Raw genomic sequence first — 22,711 nt, 5'->3', positions numbered from 1 at the left:
TAGGCCTGCCTAGTGGCATAGCCCGCCCCTCCCCGCATTGTTCTAAACAGCACATATAATCTTGCCTGGTGACAGTATCCACTATGGATGCTTTCATCACAGTTACACCTGGACTTAGGCAGCTGTGTAGCAACTCAACAGATGGATACACCCAGCTATCATTAAAGGGGTTGTTCTGTAACCCTTCACTGGAAATTGGAGTGAGAGAGAGGGTTAATGACTCCGGAACACATACAAGGGAGGGGGGGGGGGGGGTCTATTATGCCAAATACGCGTGTGCCATCACTGACTTCCTAGCAGTAGGATGGCTCTCATCACCATTTGCATAAAGCTGTACTCCCCCTGGGTAAGCACTAGCCTAATTGCTACCTCAGATGAAGAGAAGCATCTGGGAGCCATGCTGCATGTTTAAATGAAGTACTGCTGCATCAGGAATGATATAAATGGAAAGACCTGAGTGGGTATGGCCAGGGAGAGTGCCAGGACGTCATTGATCAGAGATCAGAGGTGATGGCGTGTCTAGAGTGTACTCAGGCTGTGAGTGAGGCAGTGTTGCCATTGCTTGTTGCTGTTCCCTTTTCATTTTGTGTTTCCCATTGTAATACGGGGAAAAGTCTACCAGTACGTCCAGTTGCACCTGTGACCACAGTTCTCTCAGGGGCTTTAGGCTGACAGTGAGCCAAGAGACAGAGTCGGTTTTTATTTGTGTGTATACAAGTGCAGGGGTGTGTGTGTGTGTGTGTGTGTGTGTGTGTGTGGTGTTCATTGTGCCATGACTAGACAACTCAGTGTTCAGTTCTCTTTTTTTTATTTTTATCTTTTTTGGCATCTTGAGAAACTTAGTTCTTTACCCATTACGTTTGCACATCATTTCCATGTTGTTGTTAGACATTGGTTGCTTTTCCTGCTTTAAATCAGTTTCTCTTATAATAACAACAGAATGCCCTCTGTGTCTTTGGCGTGGTCTTTAACCTTAATCGTGTCAAGATGGTAAGTGCTATAGGAATACTCTCATCCGTAGTAATTTAGCTTTTAGGGAGAAATGCCCCCCTGACCTAGTAAGCACCAAACATACAGTAACTGGCAAGTGCTAAATTTTTATAGTGTTCTACCTATCTGCTCAAATGGGTTGGACTGAGAGGGAGTATGCTTTTGAGGTTAAATATCTCTGTACTGAAGTATGAGCCCACACCCTTTACTGTCACAGCAGAATTTTTCTCCCCTCTGTATCACATCCTCTCACTTCAGCTGCATCTGAGATGATTCATGCTGCCTGTTCATCAGAGCTTTACTGCTTAGATGGAATACTCCCTCTTGTTTGTGTGGAGTACTTCAGTCTATACTCTGTCATATTAAATTGAGCTTGTATAGAAAATGGGCCTAAAGGCAGAATTAGTACATTTACACATTCTTTTCGTGCAGGGAGATGACCTCGTTCTCATTCCTACTGATTCTATCTGTGAATGTAACGTTGTGATCTGACCTGTATATTGTGCTTTGTTAGTGCCATGTGCACGAACGGGCATCTGCTTTACGTTGCGTAATATACATCTTGTGACTTAAGAAGAACTTCTTTCCTGAGACACTGTCATCTGACAGTGATGCAGTTTTGCAAGGAAAGATTTCATTTCCAAAGTACCTAGTGTGAATCATGAGTCAAGAGCACTGGTTCTGAGCGAGTTATCTGCAACTTTTTATTGTCCTGTAACTGACACTCCTTCAGCTCCTGTTCTCCTTTCTGTCTCTCTCTCCCTCTCTCGACTTTGGTGCTGGTGCTTGCTTTGTGCTTTGACGAGGCTTAATTTTATTCTGCACTTGTTAGCTCTGTGTTAGATAGTTGCTGCCTGTATTGCCGCTGAGCCGTTTATCAGTTCAGTGCCTTTAAGTGGCCCAAACAGCATGCTGTCCAGCAGATAGAGCCCACCCCAAGGCCAAAGCATCACTGTCCCCCTCCCTTCAGAGATATGCCCAGTGTATCCCAACCATTCTGGGGATGCAAAGAGCAGTCTGAAGGTAGCACTGTACTGAATTCTGCAGTATGGTTGGCCTTGTGGTACATTGCCAAACTGCAGTGTAGCTCATGAGGTTATTTTATCACACACTTTGGTTTGTGTAATGTGTGAGTGCGGCTGTGTCCTTCAGCACTCAGATAAAATTGTGACAATGTCCCCCCCTTTGACAGGAATGTGGAGAAAAATCAACACACTCATGCTTTTACCATGTGTGCAAATGGAAACTTTGCTTACATTGGTTGTTTACTTTATACTCGGTGGTTAATATGTCACACATTAATCCTTTCCATATTTAGAGTTATTATTTTCCTGTTGCTGTGTTGTCATACTCCCTTGTAGGACATTTACAGGTGGTGCTGTTTTGTATCAACACCATTCTATTTGTAAGGTTGTGCTGTCTGTCAGTGAGGAAACACCTGTGTAACATACGAAGGAGAACAGAATTGACAGAATTCTCTTAACGGATTTCCGAACATGTCAACTGGGCCCAGTGGTTCCACTATATCTTCAGATGTTTCCATTGACCCGTATGTTAACTGACCTATATCTTCCATTGAAATGGTGCTTTGAAACATGTAGGATGTCTTCACTCTTGGGCCTTTTGTTCTTATACTGGTGGGTGCCTGTTTGAGAAGACAACAAGCAGCCTGTCTAGGTCACATTTTACCTCCCAGGCTTCTATTAATCCAGTACTTCCCTTTAAGCCACTTCTTCCTTATCCTCATTTTAAAAGATTGGATAGTGAGGCAGTAAGTTAGATAACTGCCAGATCATTGGGTCAGATCTTTTTGTCAGTGGTGAAATGAATTTCCTTCTGCTTCATGGAGACTTCTCGACCGTATGTGAGGGCACCCGAAGGCAAAATATGACTGGGTATACAGACTGGCTGTAATATAAAACTTTACAGATAACTTTATCCTTTAAGTTCTGCAAATCATTCTTTCTTAATACTGCATCTAGTCCTTCCTAGCATACCCGGTTAAGGAACTGCGCCACCCAAAGGAGTTTGGCTCCTTTGGCAAGGACATCATCTTTTTGGTCCCTCCTCTGCTTGCCTTTTTGACAGCTCAACTTTTGACCTTGGCTTTTTGAGTCCTGTTCCTCTCTGCTCCTAGCATAGTTAGACAGCCCAGAAATCATATTCTAAGACCTCAGAGCGTGTGTGTGTGTGTGCGCGCGCGCGTGTGTGCGCTTTTTGACAGGCTGTGTTACTTCTCATTTTATATCACTTTGAACTTCTCAAATTTGTGCTAGCAGAATCTTGTTTTGTTTGACAAAGGCACCCCTGACATATTGGTAAGAACACCAGACAGAATGATGAAACCATGCTCTATGCTCTTGTTGTTTTTATTCAGTGAGTTTAAGTCGAAGCAGAGTTTTATTTAGGAGAACCAGCTGTTGAGGGAGCAGACAGAGCCCTGTTTATAACTGTACATATCTGAGATTTTCACCAACCACATATATTACAGACTTTCCCTTACATACAAACCTATGTCCAATAAAGGGCCAAACTGTCCCCTGTTTTCTTAGTCATAAACTAACACACACACACACCATAAATACAATGGAATACCATTTCACAGATCTCTCTTACCATATACTGAATGGATTATAATCATGCATTTTTCAGCAAGTTGTTCACACATTTGCGATGGTAGATTAGTTTGAATCAAACCTATTCAAGTCTGTCTTGACTGTCTGTTTCCATGGTGGTTTTTTTGGACAGAAGTAAAATGGCAGTTCTAGATACACCAGCTCTTTTGTTTAGACTGGGTTAGATTGTCAGTGTGAAAGTGTAAATCCTCCCATATGTGCTGCCTTGCCCTGAGACAAAATGGCAATACTTCAGCCGCGCTGTTCATAGGAAGACATTGTGTTTTGTTTTGGATTCATGCTAGAGCGAGTGATTATTTTAAGCCGAGCTGTATGTTGCTTCACTTTATACCCCTCAAGGGGTGTGGTGTTTGTGTATGAGGGGGAGGGAAGTGGCGATGATGAAGTATTACTTCCTGTTAAAATCCGCCCTGTCACACCATGCAAGTATTATTTCAGTAACTGTAAAGTTTCCCCCCACATACACAAGCTTACACCCAATCAGCTGGTATATTGTACAAACAGCAGTTGCACACAGTACATGTGGTCATGTTTCAAATAGTAAAAGAAAACAAAGTTCACTTACACTTGTAACTCCTCCTCAAAGTATTCATTAAGAAGTATTTATTTCATTAGAAAGTTAATAAAGCATTGCAGCACATGGAAGTCTGCTGCATTAAGTCGGATCAATTTTAGGCAGTTCAGTGAATGTTCTGCGCCCCCTCAGTTTTTCTCACCTTTTAAAAACCTTGTAGTTTTGTGTGGTATTGTTACCCCAGCAGACAACACACACTGTTCTGCTTTGATAAAACTGCAGTCTTCTTCCTGCTTGTTGAAAAAAAGCCGAACCATTCTGAGCACTTTCGTTTTTAAGATTCTTCCAAGCTGATGTCAGATTGAGCAGATGTGGGCCATCTATGGCTGTTTACCTCAGTCTTATTGTTGGTGTTGAGGCATGAAATGAATGTAGCGCACAGCTCTCCAAAATACTCGCAAGTGTGTTTGGTTAATCTCAGCTAATCAATCTGATAATCATTTCAATGTGCCTTTTCGGAAATGGAACCATTTCAAACTGTCGTCATGAGCTTGCTTCCTTGGGAGATTTTGTAAGTCAAACCTCTTTCTCATTGTCTTTCCCATTTATCTGCCATTTTTGTTCTCGGAGCCCTGTTTCCTTTTCCCTCTTGCTTTTCGACATTGCTCCATTCCTTTGCCAACATAAACGGAAAGCTAAGCATTAGCTGACGGCTGAAGATTTGCTCTCTGGTGGGAAGTTATTCTCATTGAGCGAGGGAGAGGCCTATGGCTTTTATGACTCAAATGGCCTTGTATTCTATTGCATTAGGTTTGAGTAACTACACATTATTCCCCCCTTTTAGAGTTTTCTGTGTCCATATAACTGGCTCCAGATTTTGTGCTTATACCCATTTACTGCTGTCTCCAAAGTACAGCTCCTGTCACCACCGCTCCAACTTTATTCTCCTGCACTTAATATTTTCTTCTGCTGGGACTGTCAGAACTGTGGGCTGGTAGGAGTATGTGGAGAAAGAGGAAAAGACGCTGCGTTATTTAACATATTTATGACCTTCTAAACCACTATATACGTGACAGTTTTCGCTGAATGTTATTGAATTAGTCAGAGTACAGCCTGAGTATGCTAAATACAAGAGAACTGAAACAAGGCTTGGAGTGGCAGGAGAGTTTGGGTGGGGAGCAGTTAAAATTGTGTTTGTTTGTATTGCTCTAAATATGATCCTTGACAATGTCAACATCAGGACTTGTTTTTTTTTCTTCGTCTTTTGAGGAGGAGTATAAGTGTAATGCAGATGTCCAGATTTCTAACTCTGTCCCTTTATCACAGAGAATATTCTCATGAACAGTACTCTGCTGTGTTTCAGCCCCTTAGTGACCTTTTGGAGATGCTGTGAAAGACTTTTGTAACCTTTGCTAATAGGGTCATCCACTACTTTGTAGCTAGTCTTAGGAAGGAAATCGACACCTTGCTGAGTGTCACAGGAAGCTTCACACAACAGTCGAGAAATGAGAGTTGCATACAGTTGGGTTACAGATTGTTAACTATCGTGAAGTAACAGTGAAGGCCTTACTAGTTGTAAATAATTAGCTTTTTAGCATTACTAGTCATAATTCTAAAACCAAACTAAATTAGACTAAACAGATAGTTAGTTTTTCGCATGACTAATCATAACTAAGGGCTTGACTGAGGGTGGTGCTGGTATCAGAAGGGTTAGAGCTTCAGGATTCTGGTAGTAGGCTGTTCAGAAATTACCCCATATGTCAAGTGTGGAAATCTCCTCTACTGCACTTGCAAATGTGTTTGATGATTGTGTCAACTCTTCCCTCTCAGACTGACCCTCTCCTGTTTGTCTCCAGGTGGCTTACAGACACACTGCATGATGCGTGAATACAAGTTAGTAGTCCTCGGCTCTGGAGGTGTCGGCAAGTCTGCTTTGGTAAGGGACTTCACATCCACTCTCATTGTATCACTACAGACTGTTTAAAGTTAACAGTAACAACACGAAAAACTTATCAAAGCTCTTTTCCACTGACCATATGGATGCAGACGTTTAATCGTTTTTTAGATTGCAGAGTTTAGAAGCTCTGCGTTGTGTATTTCAGTATCCAGATCTGATGAAGATATTCCCCCAATCTGACATACTCTCAGACTGAAAGAATCTGTAGAACTGTTGTCTTATGAATGTTGCATTTGATTTGGAATGTACTCCCACTGCTCTGCACTGCAGTTTGCCCTGTGCTTCAAGAGGCATATACTGCAAATCTGGTGTTAAACCTGTGGGGACACAATCAGCAGTGTGTAACTTCCTTTCTTTCCAAAGAATTCAGCATGGTCTGCTCCATTTTCTAGCCCTCGCCCCCCCCCTTCATCTGGGAGTCTGCTTGTCCCTAGTGGATATGTGTCCTCACATGGATCACGATGGGGTTGTGAGGACAGGCCCACAGTCTAGATTGCTTTACTGTCTGTTCTAATCTGCTTGTATCACAGGGAACATAGTTTGACCAACAATCTACTGATCATTCCTGAAGTGCAGCTCAGTTTAGTTATCTCACCCGCTGAAACAGCTCCAACAGACATCTTCTGTCTGGCCAACTGAAATGTCATGATTGCATCTTTTCTCAGAAATCAATCAACGTCTCTCTGAATGCATAGCCTACATGGCAGCATTCTATTGCAAAGCCAGCTTGCTGAAGAGACAGCAGAGGCCTACAGAGAAGAGACCTGTAGAACATTATGATCCAGCTTAACAGCAGCAAGAACAGCATTAACATTAGGGAGACAGGAAAGAGCTTCTCTGATGTCTCTTACTTCCCTCTGTCCCCAGCATGGTGAGCCAGAGGCTCTCTGGATTCATTTTGATAGAGTACTGAGGCACTCCTAAGGGATTAGATTGTCCTGTTAAAACGGCAAACTGAAAAAGCCTTGAGAAGGAGGAACCTCGCTCTTCTTTGACGTTTTCCTTTTAAGGTCCACAGAGGACTCCAGTGTAGACCTAAACTTTGTCTTATCTCTGTTTAAAGTAAAAACATTGTAATGTTGTTGACTGTAGAAGGGTTATATTTTAAGAATTGTACTTATCAAAATGTATTTTGCTTTCGGCTTTCTATTGTTTAGGTGATATAGGACATATAACGTTTCCAGGAACTTGTATGCGTGATGGTTATGGCAGTGTTTTTCTATAAACACTCTTTACCTTTTCTGGAATTAGTATGTTGGCACTGCTGGTCACTGTTTATTGCATGACCCCTTTTCTAGTTAGTTCCATCACACTGAACTCAAATGGCCTGTCTGTTGGAGTGGAGCCACAGAGGACTGACCTAGTCCACTGAGGAGTCTAACAAAGAGCCCCTTGGTTTGATATGTGGCACAGCCTGCATCAACTATGCATTTGAGAACCCCTCACCCACCCATCCAGTTCAGTGCATAGACATTTATTGTCCATTAGGTGTAATTGGAGCGCTATGGATAGGTCAGTGTGAAAGGCCATGCTGAGTTAGTGAAGGTCTAAATGCAACTGCATTAAGAAGTTACTGATGGGGAGAGTTAGGATGAGTGAGTGAACAGTGCAAAATCAGATCACTGCACCATTTGTTCATATTTGTCTTCTGTGGTAGTCTAACATTTAACCCTGTCTAAAGAACAGTACCTGTACTATAATACATTGGAATGTCTGTACAGTCTCTGGATGAGCTGGAGAAAGACTTTGATCAGCGAGTGAGGTTCCCTAGTTCTCCAGCGGACATTTGTGGCTGAAGAGTGTTTAACAGGTTTGATTTTTGTGGTCTTTGCACTCCACTGTCTAGCTCAAACACATCTGAAACCTAGTCAGAGCAATGCTGTAGTCCCAGTCAGTGAAGGCTAGGGTTCTACATCGAGGCCAGTGACAGTTAGTGGAGTCCACTGACAGCTGTGTATCACATACCCTTAAATGACAGCACTACACTACACAGCTAAGCAAACACTGAAATTTGCATGCATCCATGCATTGAGAGTTTTTTTCTTGCTAGGTAACACTCTCTTCCAACCATTACGTAGGGCCAGCAGAAGGTTAGCTGGTATAACTGAGAGCGTATTGTTGGAGCATTTCCTCAACACAGCATTGTCCTCTCACTATGTTTGCTTTACTCTTCTGCTGCATTGACACATTTCTGTATAGTCTGGACGATATGTGTCTGGATCATGAGAATCCATTATCCCCTGATTAACATTAGGGTCAGCATGGTTGAGTAGACCTGTATGTTTTTTTTTGTTTTTTTTTTTCAATTAGGATACAGCTGCAAGCCTCTTACATACTTGTCCATAACTGTTTACCCCTTGTCTTCTCACCCTTATCCTTTCTGTAACAGAGAAAGTTGCCTGATAAGCTCATTTCTATTGAAGTGTGGAGGCTTTGTGGCACCACTTGTTAGTTTGTGATTGAAGTGCTATCAGATATTTGCTGTTGAATTACTCACAATATGCTGCAGTGTTCTGCTCACACTTTTCAACGCCCACTCTGCCAGTCATTAAATACTCCCTTTTTTCTTTCTCAACCCTCTCTACTCATTTGAGAAACTGCCTTTTCTTTTTTTTAAAATGTTCTTGTTGCCAATTGACCATTTTAAGTACAGTAGGCAGAAATTAAAAAGGAGCTGTCCAAAGAAGCTATTTACTGCAGGTACAGATTGTCTCAATAGCACAATGCACTCTTTAAGATTGAACTGCTGGTTTTAATTCCTGTTCTCTCTCTCTCTCTCTCTCTCTCTTCCTCTTCCTGATTGTGTGGTGTGTACAAGAGTGAGAATAGGAGAACTCTGTTGACATTGCATAAAAACTCTGTGTTAGAATCTAATTTAAATTTGCTCCTTTTGGGCATTTTGCCTCCCCAAGCTTTTATTTAAAAATCAGTCTTACATTCTAATGAAATATGTGTATATGATACCCATTGTTTTAGAATATCAGGACCTTAATTGCATCATAAATTCCAGTGCAAATCATTGAATGTTGGTTTGTTGTTTGTACTGTTAGGACTTGCTTGGAGTAGAACATTGCTTGCCTCTTTGCTGAGTGGATGTTAATCTAATCATCGAGATCTCTTGATCTCTGTTTCTCTTGCTCTCACACACATTCACATTCACACACACAGACATGCCCACATATGTGTGTGGGTGATAAAACGGGGCTTGTTTTTTTTTGTGGGCAGGGTTGTGGTGCAGAACATTTTCACACAGGTATAGCACCTAAGTTTTTCCCCCATCTTCTAGCTGGTCTTCCCTTTTCTGGATTGTTGGCAGGTGGGTAACTGTGTTAAGAGCAGCACACACACACACACACACACACTCGCAGACCTACTGTGGTCTTTTTTCTTTCTCACCCCTCTGAGGCAACCGTCAGCTAGACTGTGCTGCATCAGCAGACATTGCCTCCCTGCGGCAGCACACTACCATCGACCTGCCAGTCAGCCACCTCTGTGTGCTGCCTGCACTCTTACCTCCAGGTGTACGCCGGACCAGCTCTTCTAGCTGAAAGTGCCAGACAGGAAAATAATAAACACATCACCCTGTTAGATGACACTGCAGGGACTGTTTTGTTAGCCTCTACCCTCTCCACCCCACTTTGTACTGTTTGTGTTTGTGATTAAGGTAGGAAGGAAATGAGAGAGAGAGAGAGAGAGAGAGACCAATTCTCTTGTTTAGATGGGCAGAAGATTCACAGATACTCTGCCATCTCCGGTCAGTCTCAGACTGGGCTTTTGTCAGAGCTGGTTGGAACCCTGTGTCTAGATGAGATGTTATTTACAGAGTGGAGCACACTGGGTAGCCAAACAGGACTTCCTGTTGCATAGCAAATCAAACCAAAATGACACTGACATGAAAATATGATCATGCGAGATGGATATCACAGTAAAAGGATGAATTTGGATTCGGATTGCTGGAATTTTGCCATATGTCGTCATTCAAGCTGAGATGGAAGGAGAGGGAAGGGGTTGAGAGAGAGAGAGAGAGGGAGAGAGAGAGAGAGAGAGGAAGGGCGTGTGAGAGAGAAATAGTCTCATGTTACAGGCAGAGGTGGCGTGATAAAGACTGAGGAGTAGATTGAGAAATAGTAGCTCTGGCTGCTGTATTGTGAGAATGGATGAAGTTGAATGGGAAGAGCCTACAGAGCCCATGCCTCACGCCGACAGGCCGTCACTTCAGACAGACTTCAGTAGGGTAATGAGCCCTGTTCAGCCTTGGCTCTCAGCCTGTGTGACACTGCGTTGTAAAAAGAACGACACTCAGAGAATGAGAGAGAAGTCACTTAGGCTATTCAATGACTACTGTGATGCTTTAGTCAATTCAAATCTGCTACTAGCACTATATGCAAATAAAGCTTTGTCTGGAATAGTTTTGTTCCCATTTTGCTACATTACAGTTTTGACTTATTCTTACTCTCGTCATCCAATGTAAAAAAAAAAAACAAAAAAAACTTTTTTTTTTTTTTGCGTCTTTTTTGTGCCAGTCAACTATGTGTTTTTAGTATAGTGATGCTCTCTGTGTCCCTGGTCATCACTCTGCTGTCATGATGCCCCCCCATCTCAAGTGCTCTGAATGATAGCAATAATAATTCTATAATAATAATCAGAATCTTAATAACTTATGTCTCTATCCCTCTGTCTCTGTCTGTCTGTCAATCTGTCTGTCTGTTTCTGTGTTTGTATCTGTGTCTGTGTGCATGTGCTCTGTTGCTATGTCAGCACTGTGCATTTGTTAAGTTCTGCTGAGGTCTTTTGGGCTGACATGAGGAATAAGGAGGATGATCAAAAGGGTCCCATCAATACTGAGCTTCTGCTCCTCCAACCTTTGAGTTACTATGGAAACGCCTAAAGCCCCCTGACAGTGTGTTACAACATCAGTATCTGTTAATTATCAAAAGTTTCTTTTTTTTTTTCTTTTGGGCTTATGCCTGTTCTGTCCACCCACTCTTATTTAGTCAAGCCAGATCCGGTCTGTGTTGCCTTGGGAATCAGTTGTTTATTTGACTGAGTTCACTGAAGTTGAACATTCTGTAATGATTGCATTTTGATATGTGCTCACATTCCTTAAAGAGTAATTACCTTGTATTTGGTGTTTATGATGTGTGAGTGATTCAAACAACTGCCATTATGAGTTTGACTGTCGTATTTGACACAGGTTTGCCTTTTTTTTTATGAAGTAGGGCTGACTAAGCCCATCCAGGCATCAGACATGGTCTGTTTACAAAAATACACTTGCCAGTCACAACCCCCATTAAATTGGGAGAGAACTTAATCTTCTTTTATCCAAGGATAAAGCTTGAAATCTCAGCAAAACTTCTCTGCACCTCTCTAAAGTGGATCAGTCCTTCTTTTATATTTTAGGGTTCACCTTAGAACCCATGTTTGCTTTCCTCACCTAAAAAGCATCAGTTTGGTTCACATTTTATATAGAAGTGTAACTGTTTGTCATTTACAGTTTAGGGTGTTCCAGGGTATTTGGGTCACGGTTTGGTTTGTGTTATGGTTTGGCATAAGAGAAAACTGGACCAACTCAGAACTGACTTTTTTTTTTAAATGTAAACAAATACAAATTTCACACAAGAAGCATGCCGACTGCAGAAGGATGACTGGCTGCTCACGCTTTTCAGATCATTATGCAGCTACTTTGTTAAAAGAAAAACAGGTTCTTGCTTCTAGAAGTCTAGAAGTTAGATGTACTTTGTTCATTTATGTGAATTCATTAATTCCAATATAACACATTATTAATGGTCCGTGTAAAGACACCATATGTTTTGTTATTTAAAATGGTTGCTCGGTCAACATTTTCAGTAAAGCTGTGCTAATCATCCGCTCAGTGAAAGGATATGTGCACCACATAAGCGCAGTCCATATACTTTCTCACAGTGATAACTGAATAGAAAAAGAGGCAGAGCGGCTTCAAATTATGATGAACTTTATTATCCAACATCAGAAACACAAACTGTGTGGAATGTTCTTGAATACTGACAGTATGTATCATGTTAAAAATAAGTCAATTCACTTAGAAGAGCTAAAGTGAGGGGGGAAAAAAAGGAATTCCTAGTTCACTACACACATACTGTGAACCAAACCAAGGGCTATGAAACTGTGTTTTTTTCTTTTGGTGCAAAACTGGTACACAGCTTAATTAACACAGCTTGACCTTAGCAGTTAACAAATTGCAAAAGACCATAAATAATGAGCTGTTTTCATTAATAGACCCCCATCAGAGCAAGGTTGAAAACGCATTTGTGTTGCTTTAAGTATAGTGGTATGATACAGTAATGTATAATACTCAGGACAGTGTCAGGCAAAATATGAATGGAATGTACCACCTCTGTTTACCATGATGGCAGCATCATTTACAATATTTTCTCTTTATAATGAAGCCCAAATAACACAGGTATTTAAACTGTTCGTAGTGTTTCCTTTAACTACTCCACTGTCAGAGATCCTGTTTTTGACGCCATGGAACGTAACAGTGGTTCTGTCTTGAGTAACATTAGCACGAGGTGGTCAGAGGCATGGACGACCTAATGGGAAGATTTTTTTTTTCTTCTTTTTTTTGCTGAAGTGAGAGCAACAAGCTGAAATTTGGAACTGTCAAATTAAATAGAGAGTTGTCATTGAGCAGAAACAGGACCAGGGACAACATCAGTGTTTATCACTTTGGAACTGTCTTTGCATTATAGCTCCAGATTTTTGCTCGTACTTACATAGTCTAGAACCACTCTCTCTGCCATAGGCATACTGTTTTAACAGTCAGTCTCTCTTCTAAATGACGTTTTCTTCAGATGAGTGTTTCCCTAACTGGTTTTCTCACCCCGTGAAATAATAAAATCAAAGGCCAACACGGTTTAAGTACCCTTTTTGAGAATTCTAATATTTCATTTGTGGAAGTTTCAATTTCACGTTTCTGTCACACTTGTGGTTCGATGGTTGTACAGTCTGATAGAACGTTTAACTGTGATGTGTAATTGTACTTTTTAAAAATTATTTTCTCTAATCTCTCTTCTCTCCCTCTTCTCCCCAGACTGTTCAGTTTGTCCAAGGAATATTTGTGGAGAAGTATGACCCCACAATAGAAGACTCTTACAGAAAGGCAAGTAAAACTGCTGTCTTCAGTTGATGATGAACAGAGATCCTTTCTCCTGTATAAAGTCCAGAACTGGACAGTCATCTGAGAACAGAGGATGTAGGCCTAGACCATCAGTTAGCAGGACTGAATACCAAACTGCTAGCAAATTGCAGCACCTTGTCGATGAGTCATCCCTTTACTTACTCCTTCAGCCTGTCTCAGCGTCTCTAAGATGGTCCTTTTTTGTAGAGTTTTGTGTTTGGCTGTGACTTTTTCTGAACACCATTTTTTTGTAGATTAGCCTATGATTTTGCTGGCGAGGCAGAAAGTGAGATGGTGGCAGGGTAAATTGCTGTTCCGTTTGGTTTGTCCACTGACATTTTGCTTTATTAATGACCAGTAAATAAGATGAGGAAGTGAGGGCAGTGGCAGAAAAATGAGCCTTCACTCAAACATTAACAGTAAGTCCTCTGAGGTCTGCCATCCCATTCGATTTTTCTAATCTAATGTAAGGTGTCCTGTGTCACCCAGTGTCAAGACTGAAGTGAGTAAATTGCTTCATACTGGAATAGAAATAGACCTGGTAAAGCAAAGATGTATCATCTACCAGTGACTGTTCACTTCAAAATGAAAAAGGGTTGAAGTTCACAGTTACCTGGGGTTTTCTGACTACAGTTCTATCTCATGGGGCCTCCACACCCCTGATGAGGTTAGAACCATGGAAAGCCTTTCTCTAGTTGGATTCTGTCCATCACGTGCTAATGGTACCCCAGCATGTATCCTCCATGCAAGCAATTAACAGAGGAACCTCACTGCCACCCCAATTAGGAGACAGCAGGAAAGGAGCTGTTCTGGAAGACTCCATAGGGACAGCCCAGGGGGGGTGTGGAGTGGGGGAATTGAACAGAAGCAGGGGTTACAGATGTAAGAAGATAGCTGCTAGCCTGTTGTGTGTAAAATCTCACAAGGGAAGGACTGATTTTTATTATTATGTTTTGGTTTTCTCTCTCTTTTGCAGCAAGTGGAGGTAGATGGACAACAGTGCATGTTGGAAATCTTGGACACTGCAGGGACGGTAAGAACGAAAATGAAAGTGCACATAGAGTTTACATAAATATTCAGATTAATTTTGGCTGTAACTTCATGGTGTCAATCCACACGGTTGCCAAGCAACATAAGGAGCATCGCATTAAGGCTTAATTACATTTATGTCTTTGACACAATTATACCGGCCTAAATAACCCCATATGTATGTTCCTGAAAGTGTTAGGTGTTAAGCTGAGTTTCAAAAGCTTTGTCTCCTTAAAAACAGGCATGCTTCATGTTTTTAGATATTAAATTACAACTGGACAGAAAAAAAGAAAGAAGGAAAGAAAGTTAGGTTTGTGGGGCAGTGGTTAAAGGATTATATAATCACAAATTTAAGCCATATTGATGTGAGTCCTCCTGAATATTGCAGGGGAGTGCAAGTCCCTTACTGATTGAAGCCAAACAAGGGCACTTCTTTTCCAAAGGTGTACAGGGGTGTTGGTGCATGTCTGTGTGTGAATATGACCGTGAATGACAGAGGATAGCGGAAAACCCCACCCCTCCTTACATAGGTGCCAGGAGCAGGAGAGAGTGAGCCCATTCCCTGAGGAGATGGGGCATTTCTCCAATTTCACACTTTTTTTGTTTTACGGCACCAGAGTTGTTATGACAGATGGTGAATGCTGTCCTTGAGCTCCCATTCCCAGAATGACACCATTGGCTCAGATAGAAGAGTCAAGATGGCAGTCAGTCCCTTTTACAACATCTCTGTAGGCCCCCCTGACTAGTTCTGCCTGCCTCTTTTTTTTTTTTTTTTTCAAAACCAATCAAAATGAAGTGAAATGCAGAGAGAACAGCAGTACCATACCATCCATATCTGAGATTGTTAGCACAGTCATTATCTTTAATAGCTATTTCAGTCAGAGACCCTATGAACCAAACTGTTTGATCAGAGTCTAAGTCTATATGCTCATGTATATGTTTTTTTTACACAACGTACCATATATCCCTGTATTCTCATTGTCCAGCAATGCTCCTAATGAGAATGGAGACATCTGGATATTCAAGTAATTATCTCTCTCCTTCTGTCATGATGTTGACCTGATGTGTGGCAGCTTCCTACTCAGCCTGGGAAATATAAGCCCAGACTTTGCTTGTTAGTAGTTTAGAGGTTCAGTCTTTTGGGGCAAGTAAACTAATGGTGGCATTGTTCCCTCATTACTGGCATCTCACATGCGTATGCGGTCACAGTACAAAGTCACTGTTCAAACGGGAGACAGTTTAATACTGTGTCAGAATGTAATCAGGAGACATCCAGGTTTTTTAAAAATTCTGAATATAAATGATGTAAATGTTTAATTCCAAATAAACTTGTTCAAATGTGTTAAAACAGTATTGAGTGTTGTGACCAAAATTTGCCTGGGGTGAATAATAATTGGTCTTAATTTTCTGAAGTTTTGCATTTCTCTCTTCCTCTCATTCAGGAGCAATTCACAGCCATGAGAGATCTGTATATGAAGAATGGCCAGGGCTTTGCACTTGTATACTCCATAACGGCACAGTCCACGTTCAATGACCTGCAGGACTTGAGAGAACAGATTCTGCGAGTCAAAGACACTGATGATGTAAGCGGCACCCCCTGCGCCCAAACCTTTTTACACGTATTTCTACCACATCCATCCTCTCATCAGTTCATCTATCCATCTGTTATTCACTTCCTTCAGTTGACCAGTCGTCCTCTGCCAGGATAACGCTTTGATGTCTGAAATGCCTTGTCTTTCTGAAAGGCCAATAACAGAGCAGACCCCCTCTCTCAGGCAGACACAGTGGACTGCTCTCAAACACAGAGTACTGTCTTTGGATTTTCTGTACAGGTTTCCCTTTGTGTCCTCTCTCAGCTTGTGTTCAGTATGTTCTTTTGTCGCCAAGGTGATTGTGAAAAAGAGAGGAAGTTTTGGGTGTGGCTGTTGTTCGTAGGGATAAAGTTTTATAAAACTTAATTCATGGTTCTGTGTGGTTCCTGAACATCATCTTTGAATTCCTATTTTATTCAGTTCGCAACAGGTCAAAGTACAGATTTGTGGTGTGTACACAAGGGCTCGCGAGGAAATGAATCCAAGTGCAAGGGAAGTGTTAGTGGGTGTGCTTCTGTTTGTTGTCATGCCCATTATAGACCAATTTTTAATAGATTAGAAGAAAAAGGGTGGTGCATTCTCTGACCTGTCATCTTCCTCATTTTGTCTGCAGTAAAACAGAGCTCAGTGTCATTACCACAGATCCAGTCTCATTGTTACATTTCTGTGTAGTGGTCTGAGAAACAACTGTCAGTGACCTTTGTGCTTGATTTGATCTCCAGCCTGTCAGTCGTAGCGAGGGAGGGAAATGGAACACTGTAAGGGGGAGGGCTTCCTTTTTGTTCTACAACTTCCTTTACAGTTTGGCTCTTGAAGTGCCCAAAAATCCTTAAAGCGGAGTATCTTTTTTTATTGTTCCTTGCTCAGGAAGGCAGTGAGTAACTCAACAATATGAGAGCTCAGTGGAAGGTGGTGTGTGCCAAAATGTAATGTCTGTTAGATGTGCTTGAAATGTCAATGCTCGGACTGTCATATTCTTGTGTTAGTCCCTACTGAAGTTTTCTTAGCTTGTGTGCAATGGTCTGCTGTATGTCTACCTCATGTCTTTTCACCTCTTTGAGGTAGTCGGCCAAAACATGCTTATAGCACACCTTTTTCACACCTTCTTTTTTGTTTTCCTCCATTTACTTCTTTTCATTCTTTGTCCTTTTCATAAAACCGCACACGTTTGAATTCAGTTTACTAAGAAGTATTATCAGTTGAGCCATTAATAAATGTAGAGGTGCCACTTTCAGGATATTCAGGAAGTTATGATGTAACTGCCAATGCTTTTAAGATCACTTTTATTCGGATTGTTACTACACAACCTTTAGTTCAATTATCTATTCAGTCACTCTTATTCATCTCTCTTTTACTGACAAGTCATATTTTCACTATTGATTAAAGTAGTTCTGTAACTGTACATGCATTCTTTTCTTTTTCTTTTTTTTTTGGATTCACCATGATTTGATTGGATCACATTTTTTCCTTTCTGTTCTCACCAAAGTCCCTGCCTTTGAGACTTCCTGTGCTCCCTTATGTTGTGTCAGGTGCCCATGATCCTGGTGGGGAATAAATGTGATCTAGAGGATGAGCGCGTGGTGGGCAAGGAACAAGGTCAGAACCTGGCTCGCCAGTGGAACAGCTGCGCCTTCCTGGAGTCCTCCGCAAAGTCTAAGATTAACGTCAATGAGGTGAGCCTATTAAGGCATTAGTGGTCAGTTTTTTGGATTCCTTTCATTTTTTTTTAGAATAAATCTGTGTGACTTTTATTCCAAATGTGTTATGTTTAACTTTGTACATTAAATTACAAGTTTTTCCTGAACATTGCCTATCAGTTTAAGATGGCGTTTGCTTTGCAGACTTCAAGATATTACATTGTGTTGCCTTTGTGTGCTTTTTACACAAAGGATTCTTCTTTCAAATCGTTTTTTTTTTTTTTTAACGTGAGACTGATCTCATCTAAGTCTAGCATAGCAGACCAAAAGGAACTGAAGTAGTTGCGGTAGTGTCCATATTCATGCAGCAGTATTGTTTGCCTAGTTCTAGACCAGCTTAGAGATGATCTCAAGGGCTCAGCTCATCAGTTGTCTCAAGCTAACCTTCAATAAGCTGATGTCAGACGTGATAGGACTGACATCCCCGTGGAATGCCGTGTGTGTAGGGTTCCATGGCAACAGGAGCTGGCCATTGTCAATCAGTGACTTGACTTTATATGATGAGGGTCACATGTTAGTAACCAGCAAATCATCTGCAGGCTAATACAGTTAGGTGCTGTGTTTAACAGGATTGACTGAGAGAATAATTTAGTGGCCATTTCAGTTAGCAGGAATTCTTCTGTTAGAGCAGTTTGCTGGCTTTGGTGTCCTCCAGTGCTTTATGATATCAGTTGGAACGGAGACTACACTGCTGGCCCATGATCATCTGTGCTCTTAAATGGAATGGCCTGATTTCTCAGAAAAGAATCAGGCCTAGTCAGGAATCAAATTGCAGTTTTAATTCAGTATGAGGTTTAGTCTTGGACTTCTCCCCATCCAGGAATTCAATTTATGATGATTCAGGTTAGGAGAGAAGCGGAGGAGGCTGATGTTAGATCATCAGTAAAGGCCTCCTCCTTGCTGTGGCTCTCGTCATCCTAGCAGCCTTTGGAAACAAAAAAGCATCATCAGTAAATCTCCTCTTCTCTGTAAGCAAAATCTAGACATCTATTCAATAAAGCCACTGTAGGAGCACAACTTTTGCAATCAGGCAATGAAAAGCTGACTGTGGCTAAGTGGCTTAACTTCGGTCTGTACCTTAAGCGTCTACTTTTTGAGGAAGCTTCTTGCTACACTTCTGTCAATCATCCAAGTGTACTCTCTATTAATTCTTTCAAACCAATTACCTTTTATAATAAGAGAAAGTGGCTTTTGGTAAATTGCAACCCCAAATTGGAATCCATAAACACAGATTAGGCTTCCTGCGATCCACACACATCGTTCTGCTAGACGTATTACAAATGATGCCAGATGGAACCAAAGTATTCATTTTAAACTGGTGAAAATGAATTTCTGTGGACAGGAAATAATTGCCAAGGTTCATCTGCTGACTCTTGGCCATATGCATGTGAATGAAATGCATTTTCATCAGAGAATTTTTCATTTTTTGTTCTGTTATTGATTTTTACACGATTTAAGAATACCTAGGTTGGTACATTCATCAAGCGACAGGAGAGTAGGGCTTTTGGATGAGTAGGGAGGTCATTCTAAGTAGACACAGGTGGCACATTTTGGTGGCTTTCCAGCCTTCCCACACTGATTCAGTCAGCGTAATGGCCCTCTTATAGTAAGACAGAAACCATTTACTGTACCTTAGGACAGGTCTTCCAAGCTTGAAAAAGCAAATGACAAGTTTTGGAGTAGGGAGACTTGTTTAGTGAATGATATGCTTTATACTAGTGATTTGTTTTGATCATTTTTGTTTATTTCTGAATTTCTTCATTTGCATGCCAGCCATTGCTGAACTGTGATCATCTTTCAGATACAGATTCTCAGTTCTCTCAGTCAAAATCAACTTGTTTATTCATCACTGCTGTCCTAGCTGTGTTTTACCCCAGGAAATTTCATTAGGCGAGAAAGTAGGCAACACTTAATTTGCATGCTAAAAAATGCTTTGGAACCCATCGTTTTTCAAATGTGTTTTTCCTGCCTTTCACTTTCCGCTCTTCTGTGGGATACTTCACATCTTGATGCTTTGATTTTACTTTTTTTCCCCTAAACTGTTCACCTCAGTTAATCATCTGTAGCTTTTTATCATAGGAAAAAAAAAAAAAAAAACTTTGTCAGACGCATTTGTGGTATGTCCTCCTAATCTTAGCTGCCATTATGTGATGTGATTTATAAAATTATAAGTTTGAAAACATTGCTAAATGTTCTATGAACATTTGACAATATTTGACCATGTTGATTGATGGTGGTGACACAATTCAATAAGCTCCTGGAGGAGGGAAATGTCTGTGATTTTTATCATCCGTTGCAGTGACAGGATGATCCGTCTGTGTCATGTCCATTCTGGCCCAGAGAATCATTTTGTCATCACGAGTGATGAAGTGTGACAAACTGTCTGGAGAAATGTTGACTTATTTTTAAAGCGATTTGATCTGATAGTGTCATGTAAAATGCAGTTGATGCTGGCTGTTTGTATAGAACCTGGTAAGCACCCACTGAGTGACTGAAAAAACACATTTCAGAGAAAATGATGTTTCCATGTTTCCTCAGATCTTCTATGACTTGGTGCGGCAAATCAACAGGAAAACCCCAGTACAAGGGAAGCAGCGCAAAAAGTCTACCTGCCAGCTGCTTTAATACACAGCTGTTCAGTTGCTCTGAGCCAGGTGAGAGAATAAGACCCAGAGTGTTTGCACCACATTAATCCATCATTTCTTCTCTGCCTCAACAAACATGTATGCCTCGCATGTTACTGAAAGGGAGAAAAACAGGTCATACAGTTGAATACAGCAACAAGAAGAGAGAAATCACTTAAATCTTATGTTAAATCCAGTATACTTTTTCTAAAATCCTAAATGGGTATTTATGGGTTTTCTCAGGAAACTCAATATCCCAGAATACATTTGACATCAACTCTTGATGTAAATGTATGTGGTGTTTGGAGTAGGTAATTCAGTAGATGAAACACGTTTGATCTCTCTCACTTTCTCTTTGCTCTCACAGGTCTGATTTGCTGCTGTGTCTCTCAGCAGTGCCAGCATTCCGACGTTACTTAAATCTAACATCGAATGGACTTTCCTGTGTGGTGATGCCCCTTTAACAAAAATCAAACCAACCAACGGAATCAAAACTACAGTACCACGCCAGTTTTTTGCACATAGATAACCATCATCACTTTCCAGTGTCGCAAGAAAGAGATTTTTACTTATAAATATATAAATATATAAATATATATATTCTAACTGTATGCAAATGAAATAAAGAAGTAAATGGATAAATGAGAAAAGTACATAAAAGAATTTAAAAAATCCAGAGCCTACACACAGTGTTATTGTTAACGGAGACACCCACCGTTGTAAATGTAAGGAATGGATGTCTAACCAGACTGTGCACGTTGCCATGGCAATTACAATGATGCGATATTTATAAGCACCACTATTTTAGCCAGAGATGAGAGGAAGTCCAAAGAGCGCCTATATAGTCCATTTCCTACTGCTAACTTTGATCCTTTGATTTCTTTTTCTTTTTTTGTAACTTTTTGGCTCCTTTTTATTTTCCTAAACTTTCTTTTCTTTATTTCTTGCAAATTATTTTTTTTTTTTTTAAAGTGTCTAGATTTTGCTCTGCTGAGACGTTATATTGCGACAACTATTGATATAAGTTTTATCTTAGAAAAACCTGTGGATACCAGTGATGTACGTGTAAAAAGTTTAAAAAAATATAATGAATTTTCTGTCTCTATCATGTCTTTAGCCTAAGATGTTGCCTTCAAATGTGTGTCTAGATTATATTTTTTTTTTCTTTCAGAAAAATCAAAAAAGGAAAAATAGAAAAAAAATCCATCTCTTCTGCCATACTTGGGTTTCTTTTTTCTTGTTTACAAAGATGTTTGTACAGTGGGGGTTTTCCAGGGGGGACGTTGTTGAAATGGACTCTACATTTCAGTGTGAGGCATCACTATTGAGAGCACTGAAGAAAGTAGCTCCACATTCTTCCACTGTTGCCTCTTGTTGGTTTGTTTCACACTGAACAATGCAGCCCATTATCACAAAATCTCCTAACTCTACCGGGAAGTATATATTTTAAAATGAGGGTTTTTAATATGAAAGAAAAAAAAAAAAAGAATTGAACAAAATGCCATCAGTGATGTCATTCGCTACACTTCTGTCTGCTGTAGATTCTCACTGTACGCAGCCCCTCCCCCCTTCCTTCATTTTGCTTGCTCATTCATCTGATGTAAACTGAGGATATGAAAACCAAATATTGGATCCTGTCAGTAAAGAAAACAACCATGCCTGTTTGTGACCGTTTCACCTGTTTAATATTTGGTTTGACCTGTTTCCTGTTTGTTAGTTTGGGGTTATCTGTAGTGAATGTGGGGGTGGGGAACCCGTATCTCTAAGCAGGTTGGTAAAGGATGAAGAAATTGGTAGTTCTACAGCCAGTGCAACTACATAAAGCATTAATAAGAGAATTGTACTAAATGGGAATTAAGAGCTTGTTCATCATTAAGATGGCTTCAGGGGGTGTTTTGATGTATTGTTAACACAATGTCTTTTCCACAGTGTCTTTTCCAGCATTGAAAATAATATGATGCATCATCAGACCTTCTGATCGACACATTTCTACAGCCAGAATGTTTAAAATACACATACCTTATTAATTCTTTTGTAGCTGCATTCACTGTAAAATGTGAAACCCATGATATGAGAATAATCACTGGTTGGGTGTGGACCAGCTTTGCAAGTTGACATAGACTGAATCTTGTAAGAAAAATGCCTTGTTGCTTTTGTGTGTATCAAAACAAACAACGTAACGTTGATTCCTCGTGTGTAAGACCATGTCCTGATCCAGAGCCACAGTATTTGAAATGCAACATCATCTGCTTTGGATGGAGGGCTGGGGGAGGGAGGGATGGCCAAATGTAAACTAAAAAGCCTTAATTAAAAGTGGTGCAATTTTGTATAACTGAGCATCTATAGTTCAATAAATTGGATTGCCATGCAAAGGCTTGCAGTGAAGCCAGTTTGCCACTTGAATGTTTTGTTTATTGTTTTTGCCAGCCCAATAAAAATGTTGGTTTAATGTTGTCTACTATGACACATGTACTTTACATAAATGTAGAGAAGAGGAAAGCTTTTGCCCACAGGTA

The 22,711-nt window shown here is 40.7% G+C and overlaps 1 protein-coding gene across 2 annotated transcripts in view; it reads left to right on the top strand.

Annotated features, from left to right (window-relative positions):
• The window catches only part of rap1b (RAP1B, member of RAS oncogene family), a 37,770-nt gene extending 17,029 nt beyond the window's left edge, over nucleotides 1–20,741 (top strand). For both annotated transcript variants that reach the window (XM_030790628.1, XM_030790636.1), the window contains exons 2-8: nucleotides 5,997–6,076; nucleotides 13,167–13,235; nucleotides 14,230–14,286; nucleotides 15,725–15,865; nucleotides 17,404–17,547; nucleotides 20,110–20,225; nucleotides 20,563–20,741. In XM_030790628.1, coding sequence (XP_030646488.1) covers nucleotides 6,017–6,076; nucleotides 13,167–13,235; nucleotides 14,230–14,286; nucleotides 15,725–15,865; nucleotides 17,404–17,547; nucleotides 20,110–20,196 — 558 coding nt within the window. In that variant the 5' untranslated portion in view covers nucleotides 5,997–6,016 and the 3' untranslated portion in view covers nucleotides 20,197–20,225; nucleotides 20,563–20,741. The remainder of the gene's footprint in view (nucleotides 1–5,996; nucleotides 6,077–13,166; nucleotides 13,236–14,229; nucleotides 14,287–15,724; nucleotides 15,866–17,403; nucleotides 17,548–20,109; nucleotides 20,226–20,562) is intronic.
• The last annotated feature ends 1,970 nt before the right edge of the window (nucleotides 20,742–22,711 follow it).

The sequence above is a fragment of the Chanos chanos genome, chromosome 1, assembly GCF_902362185.1.
Source record: "Chanos chanos chromosome 1, fChaCha1.1, whole genome shotgun sequence".
In the NCBI taxonomy this organism is placed as follows: domain Eukaryota; kingdom Metazoa; phylum Chordata; class Actinopteri; order Gonorynchiformes; family Chanidae; genus Chanos; species Chanos chanos.
This window is presented reverse-complemented; position numbering and strand designations above follow the sequence as displayed.